The sequence below is a fragment of the Giraffa tippelskirchi genome, chromosome 7 (genome assembly GCF_054371585.1).
Source record: "Giraffa tippelskirchi isolate mGirTip1 chromosome 7, T2T-mGirTip1v1.2.pri, whole genome shotgun sequence".
Taxonomy (NCBI): Eukaryota; Metazoa; Chordata; class Mammalia; order Artiodactyla; family Giraffidae; genus Giraffa; species Giraffa tippelskirchi.
In genome coordinates, this window is record NC_137281.1 from 76044600 (window position 1) to 76057455 (window position 12856).

The window sequence follows — 12856 nt, forward strand, 5'->3', positions numbered from 1 at the left end:
ATTTTATTTTTTTAGAAATCAATGTGCTAGAAAGCTGAAGTAGAAACATCTGCTTTAATATCCAGCTTGAAAATTTCACGTGAGAAAAAAAGAGTAAAAATACAAAATCGAAAAACCTTGAATACATTTTATATTTGAAAGAACCAGCCAGTGTTCTGATCTGTGTGCTTTTCGTATGCCATCAAAGTGAAGTGTGTCTTGTTTGATCAAATAGGAAGTCATTATTAAAGACAGAGGAAAATGAAGGCATATTTTTAAACTCACAATTTAAAGTGTGACAGAAATAGACACAAAGAGGATGCTATTATTAAAAGTAGAAATAGACAAAATGAATGACATTCAGCATCTTAGCCTCTGTAATTACCTTCTACAGTCAGTGTTTTAAAAAAATCTATTTCCTTGGTAATTTTTTTTTGCCACTTATTTGGAGTTACAATACTACACACAGAAAAATGTTCTCTCCATTATAATATCTTGAATTGACAGGTTAACAGTTACAATTTTATGTTGATTGTAAAGATCACTCTTATTTGGGGACAAATTTTGTTTTTTTCATTAGAAGTACTTACAACAATGCTACAGCTTTCAAAAGAGATCTACATGTGTGAAAAGACAATTAGGAGTAATTTGTAGTAAAAAGCTATTTTTCAAATAAAATATAAAAACTAATCAATTTTTTATGCTTCACCTGATGGTTGCTATGTCATATATGCCTGTGTCTAGATATGACATAACTATATTTAGAATTCCACAAATAATTTCAATAATTTTACACAGAAAATTATGCGTTTCCTAAAAAGAATCCCTTGTTTTAATCTTTTTAATTAAATACTTTTAAAGGTGAGAGTTGAATCTTTTCTTTTTCCTCCAAAAGGTTTCGTTTATTTTAAAGCCATATCATAGAAGTAACTGATATTTTACCATAGAAAGTATGAACTCTAGACTATGTATTTTACTGGATATTATGTATCCAGTTCTACAAAATGTTTAGACACTGGCTTAAAAACATGAAGGTGTTCTAAATTGATGACTTTTACATTTAATTAATCTTGAATATAAAGTTATTAAGTTAATTTCTAGAAAAAACAATTTGAAATTACAAGTTTAACATACTTTGTTGATCTAGCCTTTTTAACTTCTCATGTTGTAAAGTCATTTGCCTGCTTTTAGCACCCTCTGCAGGTGAACCAATATTATACATGACTTATATGCCATTAAAAACCAGTAAAATGGAACCTTTGTGGAAAGGGTGAAATGAAGGTGATTAAACTGTGAAAAAATAAAATAAACAGATTACATTTTCTAAGTTCTATTCAGGCAAGAAAATTCTGTTTGTAAGTTAATTATCTAATTTACTAAAACAACAACAAAAACCCTGTGTGTGTATATGTGGATTTCAAAGATAAAATGTTACTCTTCATTGTAATCATGGACATACAGAAAAAACTCAAAGGCAATACTAAAAAAGAAATTACAATCTGTAGATCATGCCAAGAATATTCAAATGATGAATTACTTGCAAGTGAAATGAAACTGCTGACTCACCATCCCTGTTGGACAGCAGACACACCAGGCCGCTGAGGCAAGTGTCAGTGACTTCTGCGATGCTGGTTGCACATCTGCCTATAGTTTGAATAGTGGCTGCTGCAAACTGTTTATCCTGGCTTTTCACATAGGTCTAAAAAATATTGTCTCAATTAGTTTATACACTGGTACTATCAAGCAAAGAAAAATATCCTTATAATATGAAGCTTTGTCAAAATTAAATTCTAGCATACATAATCTTCTCATCAATAGGTACAATAGGAAGTCCAACTTTTGACTTAATTCAGTTCTGTTTTTTCACTTAAAGAATGTGACTGTAGTACAGGCACATTTTCAAGTCAGGTCATTCACCTGTGGCCACAGTAGCTTATAACTCCAAAACAGATAGTGGAGGAGCAGTCACCCAAAGATAGCAATTAGTTTAAGTGGAAGGTTGAAAGAAATGATGAGACCTCTCTTTTTGGAGGTTTCAGTTCATTTAACCGGCAGCATCTATGAACCTATGAAAAAAGGGTTGCCTTTTCAGAGATACTAAACCTAAAAATTGGGAGAAGTGGAGAAAAAGGAGCAATATGCTACTGATAAACATTTTACTTTAAAAAAGGTTATCTGAATGGCGGTAAAACTACAATAGCCACAGTGAGCAGCATTTCAATAAAGACTTTATAAATATACCTGATTTGCAATAAAATATCACACTTTTGAAAAAGATTTTCTTGAAAAAAATGTTTTAAAAATACAATGTAAACCACATATTTATACAAAGTTAAGAAATTAATCACTTATTTACTACAGGCCTAAAAAATTTTCACTTTGGTTATTCCTTTCCTAATTCAAAAACTAAGCTTTTACTGTGTACAGACAGAAAGAGATGTACTTTTAATAAATATGCACATTTATGTACAAAACTATAAATGGATTTAAAATCCCATTTTCAAGTGGAATTAAAAAAAAAAATTTCCAAACTCAAATGACAAGCACATAATGTAGAATTAACACCTTGTTCATCTAACATGCAAAAAAGGATATGCATTTAAATGATGTCTAAATGACAAATGGAGGAGAAAATCCAAAAACTATCTAAAAGACACGTGAAATTGGTGAAAATGGTACCCAAAACACAATTAAATGTTGAAGAAATAAACAAATTAAACTTCTTAGTTTCCTGTAGGAAAAATCAACTGTATTTAAAACCATTTCCCAGTTGATTACCTAATTTCCTCAATCACAAAAAATGAATCCTTTGAAAAGTTATCTATTATTTCAAAAAGTTATAAAGAAACTGTAACATCTATGGACATAACACATAAAGAAATAAAATACACGTACAGACAGTGATAAAAACAGATGTATAAAGAAAGAATATATTTAAAAGTCTGACTAAAGAATGGACCTTATTAAATATCCTGATATTAAATGAAATGACTGGATCACCAATATTCTGAAATAGGTAAACAATGCTATAAAATTACCTGAGACTCACTCCCTACAACTCCAGTAACCTGACAGAAGCAGAAAGTAGAAAGCAAAAGGACATCCAAACAGATTACACAGATTATACATGACAACAGGATAAGGGACAACTGCAAACACAGACAAAAACTTAAAAATAAACAAGCAAAGCTATAAAAATGAATTACAAGTCACATTTAAGCAATGTTCTATAGCCACAGATTACTAGCTAAGAACCTGAGATACTGTATTTTCTGCCATGCAAATATAAAATGAGCATATATCCTAATTTTATAAGAACTTTTTCTAAAAAAAAAATATAGCATAAAAGTATAGTAATCCAGTTACGAAATTATAAAGCATGAATATATTATAACATTCCACTACTCCTGTTAAAAGTATAAGATCACATAGTCAAAAAGAAATACAATGTCTATATAGCTAAAAATAAATTTAGGACAGGCATGAAGAATGATTATAGCAACAAAATAACTTTACTCTATAAAAGCTGTGTGTGTGTGCTCAGTTGCTCAGTCCTGTCCTACTCTTTGGGACCCTGCACACTTAAAAGTTACCATCTATCACACAACCTAAGCAAGAATACTGGAGCGGGTTGCCATGCCCGCCCTCCTCCAGGGGATCTTCCCAACCTAGGGCTCGAACCCATGTCTCCTGCACTGGCAGGTTGGAGTCTTTACCACTGAGCCAACTGGGAAGCCACCTAGAAGACCTGAGGGTAGACAAAAATTCTGTGAATACTGTGTGGCATGTGGTATACTTTAGTTAAGAAAAAACTGCTGATGAAATGTGAAACCCGTAATATTGATATAAGGTTTTCTATTACTGTGCTCTACCACTAAGTCTTCAGAGCTAACTCTTTCATCATAAAGAGCCTAAGAGCCATGAGGCAATTTTTTTATGTTTTTGGAGCATGTGTATCTGGGAAGCATCTCATCCATTCACATACAGGATTTTAAAAATACAACAAAACATTAACGATTAAACAATTATGAGGAGGGCAATTTTAAACCAATTTTTTTGAGCTCTACATGAAGCTAGTAGACAATGTCTAAAATAGAAGCAGACAATCAAATAGGGACAACCAAATAAGAAATGAAGCCATTTTCATGAGTACAGAGTGTAGCACAAACTATTGATGATGGTAACAAAGAGTTATAAACTAATCTCTCAAATTCTACAATATGAAAGGGACTACATTTTATTTCCCTTAAATTTAAAATTTGTAGTTGATGTTTATTATCGGAAATTTATAAATTAGTTGTCAATGTTCTTCCCAATTATAGTTTTATTTATACAATTACACATGTCTAAATTGAGAAAGACATATATCTAACTTTAAACTGAACAGATGTTTTAGAAGTTATTGCATAATTAGCATTGTACACAAACCTGAAATTCTCGAAGGAGAGTTGATATGTTGGCTTCATTTGCCAAGTTTGTCAAAATTTCAAGCTAAGGTAGAAAAAGAGAAAGTAAATGTTTTTTGCCTGTATGGAGAGAGCAACATGGAAACTTACAATACCATATGTAAAATAGATAGCCAATGAGAATTTGCTGTATGAGCAGGGAACTCAAACAGGGGCTCTGTAACAATCTAGAGGGGTGGGATGGGGCGGGAGAAGGGAGGGAGGTTCAAGAGGGAGGGGACATATGTACACGGATGGCTGATCCTTGCTGATGTTTGACAGAAAACAGCAAAATTCTGTAAAGCAATTATCCTTCAAATAAAAATTTAAAAAAAAACACAAATAAAGAAAGTGAATTTAATAAAGGTTAGCCATTTAACAGAAAGGTAATTTCTATTTTTAAAAAAATGCCTCACTATTACAAACTTTCAGTTGAACTTTGTCTCCCTACATCTACAAACAGAGTAATTATATAGTGCTTAAAAAAATAATTACAAAAAAGAGAATTCTACACCTCTGTTAATTGTTTGCTCCAACTTTACAATTTATTATCTAATTAACCTAAACAACTGAAGGCAGTTTTCTTTTTCTTTTAATAATAAAATTAGAAAACAACTTGCCCTCCATGTAATACCTCTATATTCCAGATACCAATTAATTCTTTTGATTAGTTTTCCTTCATCCTACCAAACCAAATATTTCGACATTTTAATTATTTCTTCTGGATTTAGTTAAAAGAAATATGCAATTAAAAGTTCATCTCCAATAGGCTTGCTAAAAAAATTTCAGTATCTACTCATAAAAAAATATTAAATTTATATGAAGGAAAGCTTCAAAAAAGAGAACAGGGAACACCGAACAGTTGGGACAAACAGAAAAAATAAAATAAAAGATGTAGACGTAAACATATTCATATCAATAATTACATTAAAGGCAAATGATCTAAACACTCTAATTAAAAGGAACAGATTGTATGAGTTTTCCTATATATTCTGGATACTAGTCAATTTTTAGATATGTACTAGAAATATTTTCTCTTCGATTATGAACTGACTTTTCATTTTATTTTGATGAGAACATCTTACTTTGTTGTACTATTTTAAAAAGTAATTCCTAACATATAGAAAAGGTAAAAGCAGTTTTTATCTGAGCCATTTGCTTCTAGAGTTGCCAAAATGATATCACATCATCCCCAAACACATCTGTACGTATTTTCTGCAAGCAAGGACACTGTCCTACAGGCCACGATACAACCAAGAAAACTAGGAAATTAACACTGATACATCAAATCTATACAATAATCACTTACATTTAAGTTTCACTAATTATCTCAATAATGTATAAAAAAAAGATCCAGTTCCATATCATACATTATATTTAGCTGTTTAGTCTCTTTCAGTTTAAAAGTTCCTCAACCTTTCTTTTGACCTTGATGACCTGGATGCTTTTGATAACTGCAAACCAATTATTCTGTAAGTTTATTCTACAAATTTGGGTATGTCTTAGATTTTTTTTTATTAAACTTAAGTTTCCATGTGATTAACCAATCATCCCAATATTTGTTGAATAGTCTACTACTGAATAGCTCTCATTGATTCAAATTGTCTCCCCTCATATATGATACATTTTGATATGCATAGATCTGTTTCCATGCTTCATATGTATTATCACATATTCCAAGTATCACATTGTTTTTATCATTATAACTTTATATTCATAACTACACTCTATACTGTAGTTATCATTCCCCGAATACAACTCTTTCATTATCTCTTGTATTTGCATAAAATGTACCTTTTTTCCTACACTGAATCCTACAACCTTGCTATCAACTTACCTACCAACAACAAAAAAATGACAAAATCATGTCATTCTTTTTAGATCCACTATAACATCATCTTTTCCATCAGTCTCTTCTAAATATACCAGAAAATTAGCTGCATCTTTCTCTTTTTCCACAACACTCAATTTACATCTATAAATCACTTAAAACACAGTGCTGAAATTATCTATTTACACGTCTGTCTCTTTCACTTACTGTGAGTTATTCAAGGTATAGGCAGCATGTCTTACCTTTGTCTTATTAAAATGTAGCACAGTAATTAGTATACAATAATGCAGTTTTAAAAGCACAAAGAAAATCCCCCAATGTATCTATTTAAAAAAAAAACAAGTCTCCATTTTGCAAATCCTAAACTAAAAGTTATAGCAATAGTGTCAAAGTAATTATGCATTAAAGTCTCTGAAAAATAAGAGCATGCATACCTTCAGTATCTTGATCATAGTTGGATCGGTTGACCTAACGTAAAAACTCTTCAGATGAGGCTCAAACATACCCTAGATTACAAAAATAAATATATAAATATATTTATGGTACTAGTGTATTCATTTCTCTCTTAAATTTTGTGTTCACAACATACATACCTTTCTTTGAATTGACATAGTTGCTATATTCTGTAGGACAATATATTGCACTTCCCTAGAAATTAAAGTAGAATTTTGACTAGGTATATTTTCCAACAAAATATATCCTAAAGTAAACAGTATATTAAAGAAAAAAAATCAGCAGTAAGCTTCATATTGAAAGGAACTCAAATATAATACTGAAAAATTTCTAGCAAATCTTAAGATATTTATGCCTTCTTTTAAAAATACATTTTCCCTATAAGCTATAACATTAGATTTGATTCATCATATGAAGAGTTAAAACAAATGTTGTAATCCTGAATTCCTAAGAGGCAGAACCAATACTGTACATGCTCTGGACATATGCAAAGAAGGTGTTCTTAGGGTTAACGGAACAAACATAACCACAGTGTTAATACAAACTCTTGACTGGAGGGCTCATCATGTGACTCAATTCTGTTCAAAGTGAAAGACAGGTTTTAAAAGAAAAAAAGCCATGTTATTTTATGTCCAAATATTAAGAAATGAATGTACAACTGAATCTGGTATAATGCTTCATGTGAAAGACACATTCCAGATCCTTATTCGAACCAGCTATGGACAACAGAACTTAATGATCTGATAAAAGGGAAAGAATGACTGTGTAAAGACAGAGGAACGCAAAGGAAATAGTATCTTACTAAGGAAGGGCAAAAGCCAACCTAGGGTGAAAGTTGTGGCACTAATTCTGAGCTAAGAACAACAATAAATATTTATCTTTCTCCTCTCAGTGGATTAACAGAAGTACTCCAAAGAAAAAAAATTTAATTTAAAATAACCAATTACTGCAAAATATTCAGGGTAAGCTAGATAGCTTGAAACAACAGTATTCTTAAATACAGAAAACAAAACAAATGACAAACATCTGATCTTAAACTTATGAAGTACATGTGACAGGAACTCAAGGTTTCCTGAATTGCTGACTTGAATTGCTGAATTACAGAGAGGTAAAATTGAAAAGTACACTGCTACCTACCTACCTATCTCCAGGAAATAACAAGATTATGCATTTCTTTAAACCAAGTAATATTAAGAATATAGCTCTCTTCTTAAATAGAACTACAGTAATTAAATATTGCAACTTTACAAAAAGCAGTAGTTCTGTCATAAACCACATAATTCAGCATATGTATTGCTTTATATGAAGTCTTATATAATTATACTAGTCAATACAATAATACTTTTAATGTAGTTTTTCAGTGACTCCAGATTTAATGTAAATCCTCAAAATTCTTACTGTCATGCCTAGAAATACCAAAAATACTACGCTACTGTAATAGCATATACTATATTACAAAAAAATACTTCCAATTTCTTTGGGCTTAAGGTAAAAAAAAAAAAAAAAACTTCAATATTTAACATTAACTTTGAAATCAATAATCTAAAGACTTTTATAATAATCCCCTTAAGTATGAAATCTCAATTGATAAAATACAGTCAGAACCATGTGTTAAATGCCTAACAGACACATTTGATTTGTTCAAACATTACTAGTGAAGTAATACAATACAAAAGAAAACACACATATAAAATCATGTCATACCTATTGCTACGAAGTAAACGCACTAGTGATTTAGAAATAATGCCAGCTTCTGATTTTGGTGCTATATGCCAATACAGTTGAGCAACTGCCATAACCACCTAAAAGATAAAGCATAAAAACAGTAAGAACTATGAGCAGTTCCATACTACAGTTTCAAAGTATGTTCTTACATATTATTTCCTTTAACTCCTACAAAATTCCCATGAACTAAGATGAGTATGTTGTTATACCCTGTGTATGAGGTTGAATAGGGTCCCCCTAAGAATTCATGCCTACCCTCAGAATGTGACTTTATTTGGAAATATAGTCTTTGCAGATGTTATTAACGTAACGATCAAGATGAGATCATACTTGATTATAGAGTGGGCTCTAAATCCAATGTGAGTGTCCTTATCAGAGACAGAAAAGGACACAGAGAAGAAGGCAATATGAAGATGGAGGCAGAAACTGCAGTGAGGCATGTAAGTCAAGGAATGCCAAAAACTGCTGGCAATCACCAGAAGCTAATTTCTCCCTAAGAGCTTCCAGAAGGAACCAACCCTGTCGACATCTTGATTTAGACTTTTAGTCTCCTGAAATGTGAAAGAATAAATTTCTATTTATTTTTAAATAAGTAATTTTCTTTAGTAAAAAATTAAAGAAATTTTTATTTCTTTAATCCACACAGTTTTTGGTAAACTGTTATGGCAGCTCTAGGAAAGCAGTACTGTACACTCTCAGAAAAAAAACAATGTTCAGTGAACTACCCAAGGTCTAACAGTCAGTAGTACATGGCAAAGCTTGACACACACTCCAAATCCCACAGTCTTCCTAGTGTTGCTGCTGCTGGTGCTAACCTGAGACAGGGAATGAAACCAGACACTTAAAGGTAACAGTAGTAAGAAGGCTAAAATTTTTTTAAAAAACCCCAAATTCAGTATATTTAAGTTATAATTAAAGGAACTCTATTAAAACAATTCCTCTAAAAGAGCAGCATTTGAAATCTTATTTTTCAAATGCAGAACCTTAAAAAAATACTGTTTGGTTCAAAGCTATTATGGGGGTAGTCAGACTTTCCCTGTCATAAAATATAACAAGACTATGTTTCCGCACATGCCTCTACACTTAGATCCAGAGATCAAAACTCCAGACTTTCCACTGAGTGAAAGTATTCAGTTCGGCATGTGACAACTGCAAAGAGAGAGCTTCAGAAATTGATCATCTTGTCTTTGGTTATGAAGATATGTTAATATTGCTTTACTTTTGCTTGGGCCGTAGGTAACAAATATATAGCAGGACTTTTATGAATGACAAAAGAGTTTACAGTACTTGAGGGTACTTAGAGCAAAAACAGTTTCTTCTAGAACTAAGAAACATTTTTTAAAACTAGAGTTACAGGTTCCTCACCTTACGGCTCTATGGCATTTTTGTGTACTTTTCTTTTTTGTAACAAGACTGATTTCCAGCTTTCAGACATGACTTGGGAAATTGAGGAGGTTAAGAATATCTAATTTCTTCACCTGTGATCTACAAATACACTTTAATTATAGAACAGCCTCTGTTGAATTTAAAACTTTAGTAAGAAAAAATTTATTACTGACAATCTACAAATAGGTGACAGTCATTTTTTAAAAATATTAAAGCACACAGATGGCTAATAAGTATTATATGTAGAAAAGAAAGCTGAAGCTTCATAAACTGTACTTTCTATGTGTGTCAATGATTTTAAGATTCTAGATTCTTCTTAGTATGTCATTTGTTCTGATGCATTAATTAGGGCACTCCCAAACCCAAAGGGGCTAAAGGATCTTCTTTTTCCCCAATATTTACAAATCTAAGAGTTTTAATCTCTCTTCAACACCCCAAATTTGAATTTTATAGTTTAATTTGTAAAAGCCATGAGGGAAGCTCCCATAACTCCAAAACAACTGAAAGTACACAACCTCATAAGCCTTCAACACTTAAATTATGTATAAGAAAGTACATCCTGTAAAAACTTTTCTATTCCTAACCATTCATATACTATCACCTTATCCAGACTGTCAGAACAGCCTCCCAACACTGCCTCCAGTATTGGTTATCTCCAATTCAATCTACACAGGACTGACAGTTTCCTGAAACAAATTCTCAAAGTCTCTCTTGTAAGCTAAGAAGGCTTAAAAAAAAAAAAAATCTATTCACAATACTTTCAAAGTCAACCTTTACATATATTTATTGTTGCTCAGTTACTAAGGCATGTCTGACTCCTTGCAACTCCATGCGCAGCATGCCAGGCTTCCCTATCCTTCACCATCTCCCAGAATTTGCTCAAACCTCTGCCACACCCTTCTCCTCTTGCCCTCAATCTTTCCCAGCATCAGGGTCTTTTCCAGTGAGTTGGCTCTTCACGTCAAGTGGTCAAAGTATTGGAGCATCAGCTTCAGCGTCAGTCCTTCCAATGAATATTCGGGATTAATTTCCTTTAGGATTAACTGCTTTGATCTCCTTGCAGTCCAAGGGACTCTCAAGAGTCTTCTCTAACACCACAGTTCAAAACAATCGATTCTTCAGGACTCAGCCTTCTTTACTTATGGTCCAACTCTCACATTGGTGTATGTCTACTGGAAAAACCATAGCTTTGACTAGATAGACCTTTGTCGGCAAAGTGGTGTCTCTGCTGTCTAGATTTGTCATTGCTTTTCTTCCATGGAGCATCTTTTCATTTCATGGCTGCAGTCACTATCTGCAGTGATTTTGGTGCCCAAGAAAATAAAATCTGTCACTGTTTCCACTTTTTTCCCACCTATTTGCCATGAAATGATGGGACCAGACTCCATGATCTTAGTCTTTTGAATATTGAGTTTCAAGCCAGCTTTTTCACTCTCCTCTTTCACTTTCATCAAGAGGCTCTTCAGTTCCTCTTCACTTTCTGCCATTAAAATGGTATCAACTGCATATCTGAGATTGTTTATACTTCTCTCGGCAATCTTGATTACACCTTGTAAGTCATCCAGTCCAGTATTTCACATGATGTATTCTGAGTATAAGTTAATAAGCAGAGTGACAATATACAGCCTTGATGTACTCCTTTCCCAATCTGGAACCAGTCCTTTGTTCCATGTCCAATTCTAACTGTTGCTTCTTGACCTGCATACAGGTTTCTCAGGAAGCAGGTAAGGTAGTCTGGTATTTCCATCTCTTTAAGAATTTTCCACAGTTTGTCATGATCCACATAGTCAAAGGCTTTAGTGTAGTCAACAAAGCAGAAGTAGATTTTTTTTTGGAATTCTTTTGCTTTTTCTATGATCCAATAGATTTTGACAATTTGATCTCTGGTTCCTCTGCCTTTTCTAAATCACCTGCACCAAATAAGCAGGATACTAAAACATATTGGAACAAAAAATAAACTACTTCTAGCTGTATATAATCAAATAAGCAGAGAACCAAAGTATACTGGTACAGTACAAACTACCTCTATTTGGTTCACTATTCAAAAACATTTTTGATCAGTAAGTATTTGGACTATAAGCCAATTTCCAAGACAAAGTTAAATTAAAAATGAGTAAATTATAAAGTAATTTTAATTGGCAAGTTACAGTTACTTAAGTAACATCAAGTCAAGTGAGGGCACACTAAAATATAAGCATATTTTACAATATTAATAAAATAACATATGTGTCGCTATTGTGCATAGTTCCTTAAGCATGATTTAGAAACTAAATACAAAGTATAAGATAAAAACTTCTGCTAATTCCTAAGATACACATACAAAGCTCTAAGGATCAAATTCTCAAGCATCAGAAAACAAAGCAGTTCAAGGGAAACTCTCATTTTCAGTTTTAACTAGTTGCACAGAATGATTCATTAAGAATTTGGTTTTAATTAAATTAAGTTTAAGAAAACATTTAACTTGAATTCATCAAAAATTACATAACTCCCAGTTAACAGGAAACACAAGGTATAGTAAAGAAAGTAACCAGACAAACCCAGAGAACATTCTGCAAGGCTTGAGAGGTTAAGAAGATATAACAACCAGATATAATACAGTGTAACTGGCATAGGTGAACCAGTTATAGAAGAATTTCAGGTAAACTGGTATTTCATAAGAGAAAATCTAACTGAAGTAGAAATAGGGAACTGACTAGAAAAAATATGCTACAAAATATTATGTGTACTATGACTTTTATCTTGTTTTAAAATGTATTATGTACAGATATATACACATATGAAAGAGGGACATTTATACAGAAAAGAAAGATCTGGGGAAAACTGCATTAAGACATTATAACTGATACGTGATGGAAATATAATGGTTATATTAGTTTTGCTAGTTTGTATTTTCTAATTTTCTACTGTATTCTTTTAAAATATTTTAAAATATAAAGAGTTATTTAACATAAAGATATAAAACAAAACAAAAACTTAGGACCCGAGTAAGGATGATTTTTAATTATTCCTACCAGCTAAAATTTACTCTGTATGTATG

At 32.1% G+C, this 12856-nt stretch overlaps 1 protein-coding gene across 7 annotated transcripts in view; it reads right to left on the reverse strand.

The window, feature by feature from the left end:
• The window catches only part of AP3B1 (adaptor related protein complex 3 subunit beta 1), a 234808-nt gene that overhangs the window by 123970 nt on the left and 97982 nt on the right, over positions 1 to 12856 (reverse strand). For 6 of the 7 annotated variants that reach the window (XR_014058467.1, XM_081505951.1, XM_081505949.1 and 3 more), the window contains 5 exons: positions 8413 to 8510; positions 6849 to 6903; positions 6690 to 6761; positions 4408 to 4470; positions 1546 to 1678 (listed from right to left, as the gene is read on the reverse strand). Coding sequence is in view for 6 of the 7 variants with exons in the window: in XM_081505951.1 (XP_081362077.1) it covers positions 1546 to 1678; positions 4408 to 4470; positions 6690 to 6761; positions 6849 to 6903; positions 8413 to 8510 (421 nt within the window). In the remaining variant the exon portion in view is untranslated. Of the gene's footprint in view, positions 1 to 1545; positions 1679 to 4407; positions 4471 to 6689; positions 6762 to 6848; positions 6928 to 8379; positions 8511 to 12856 lie in introns of all 7 variants that reach the window. The other variant, XM_081505948.1, reaches the window with a different exon arrangement.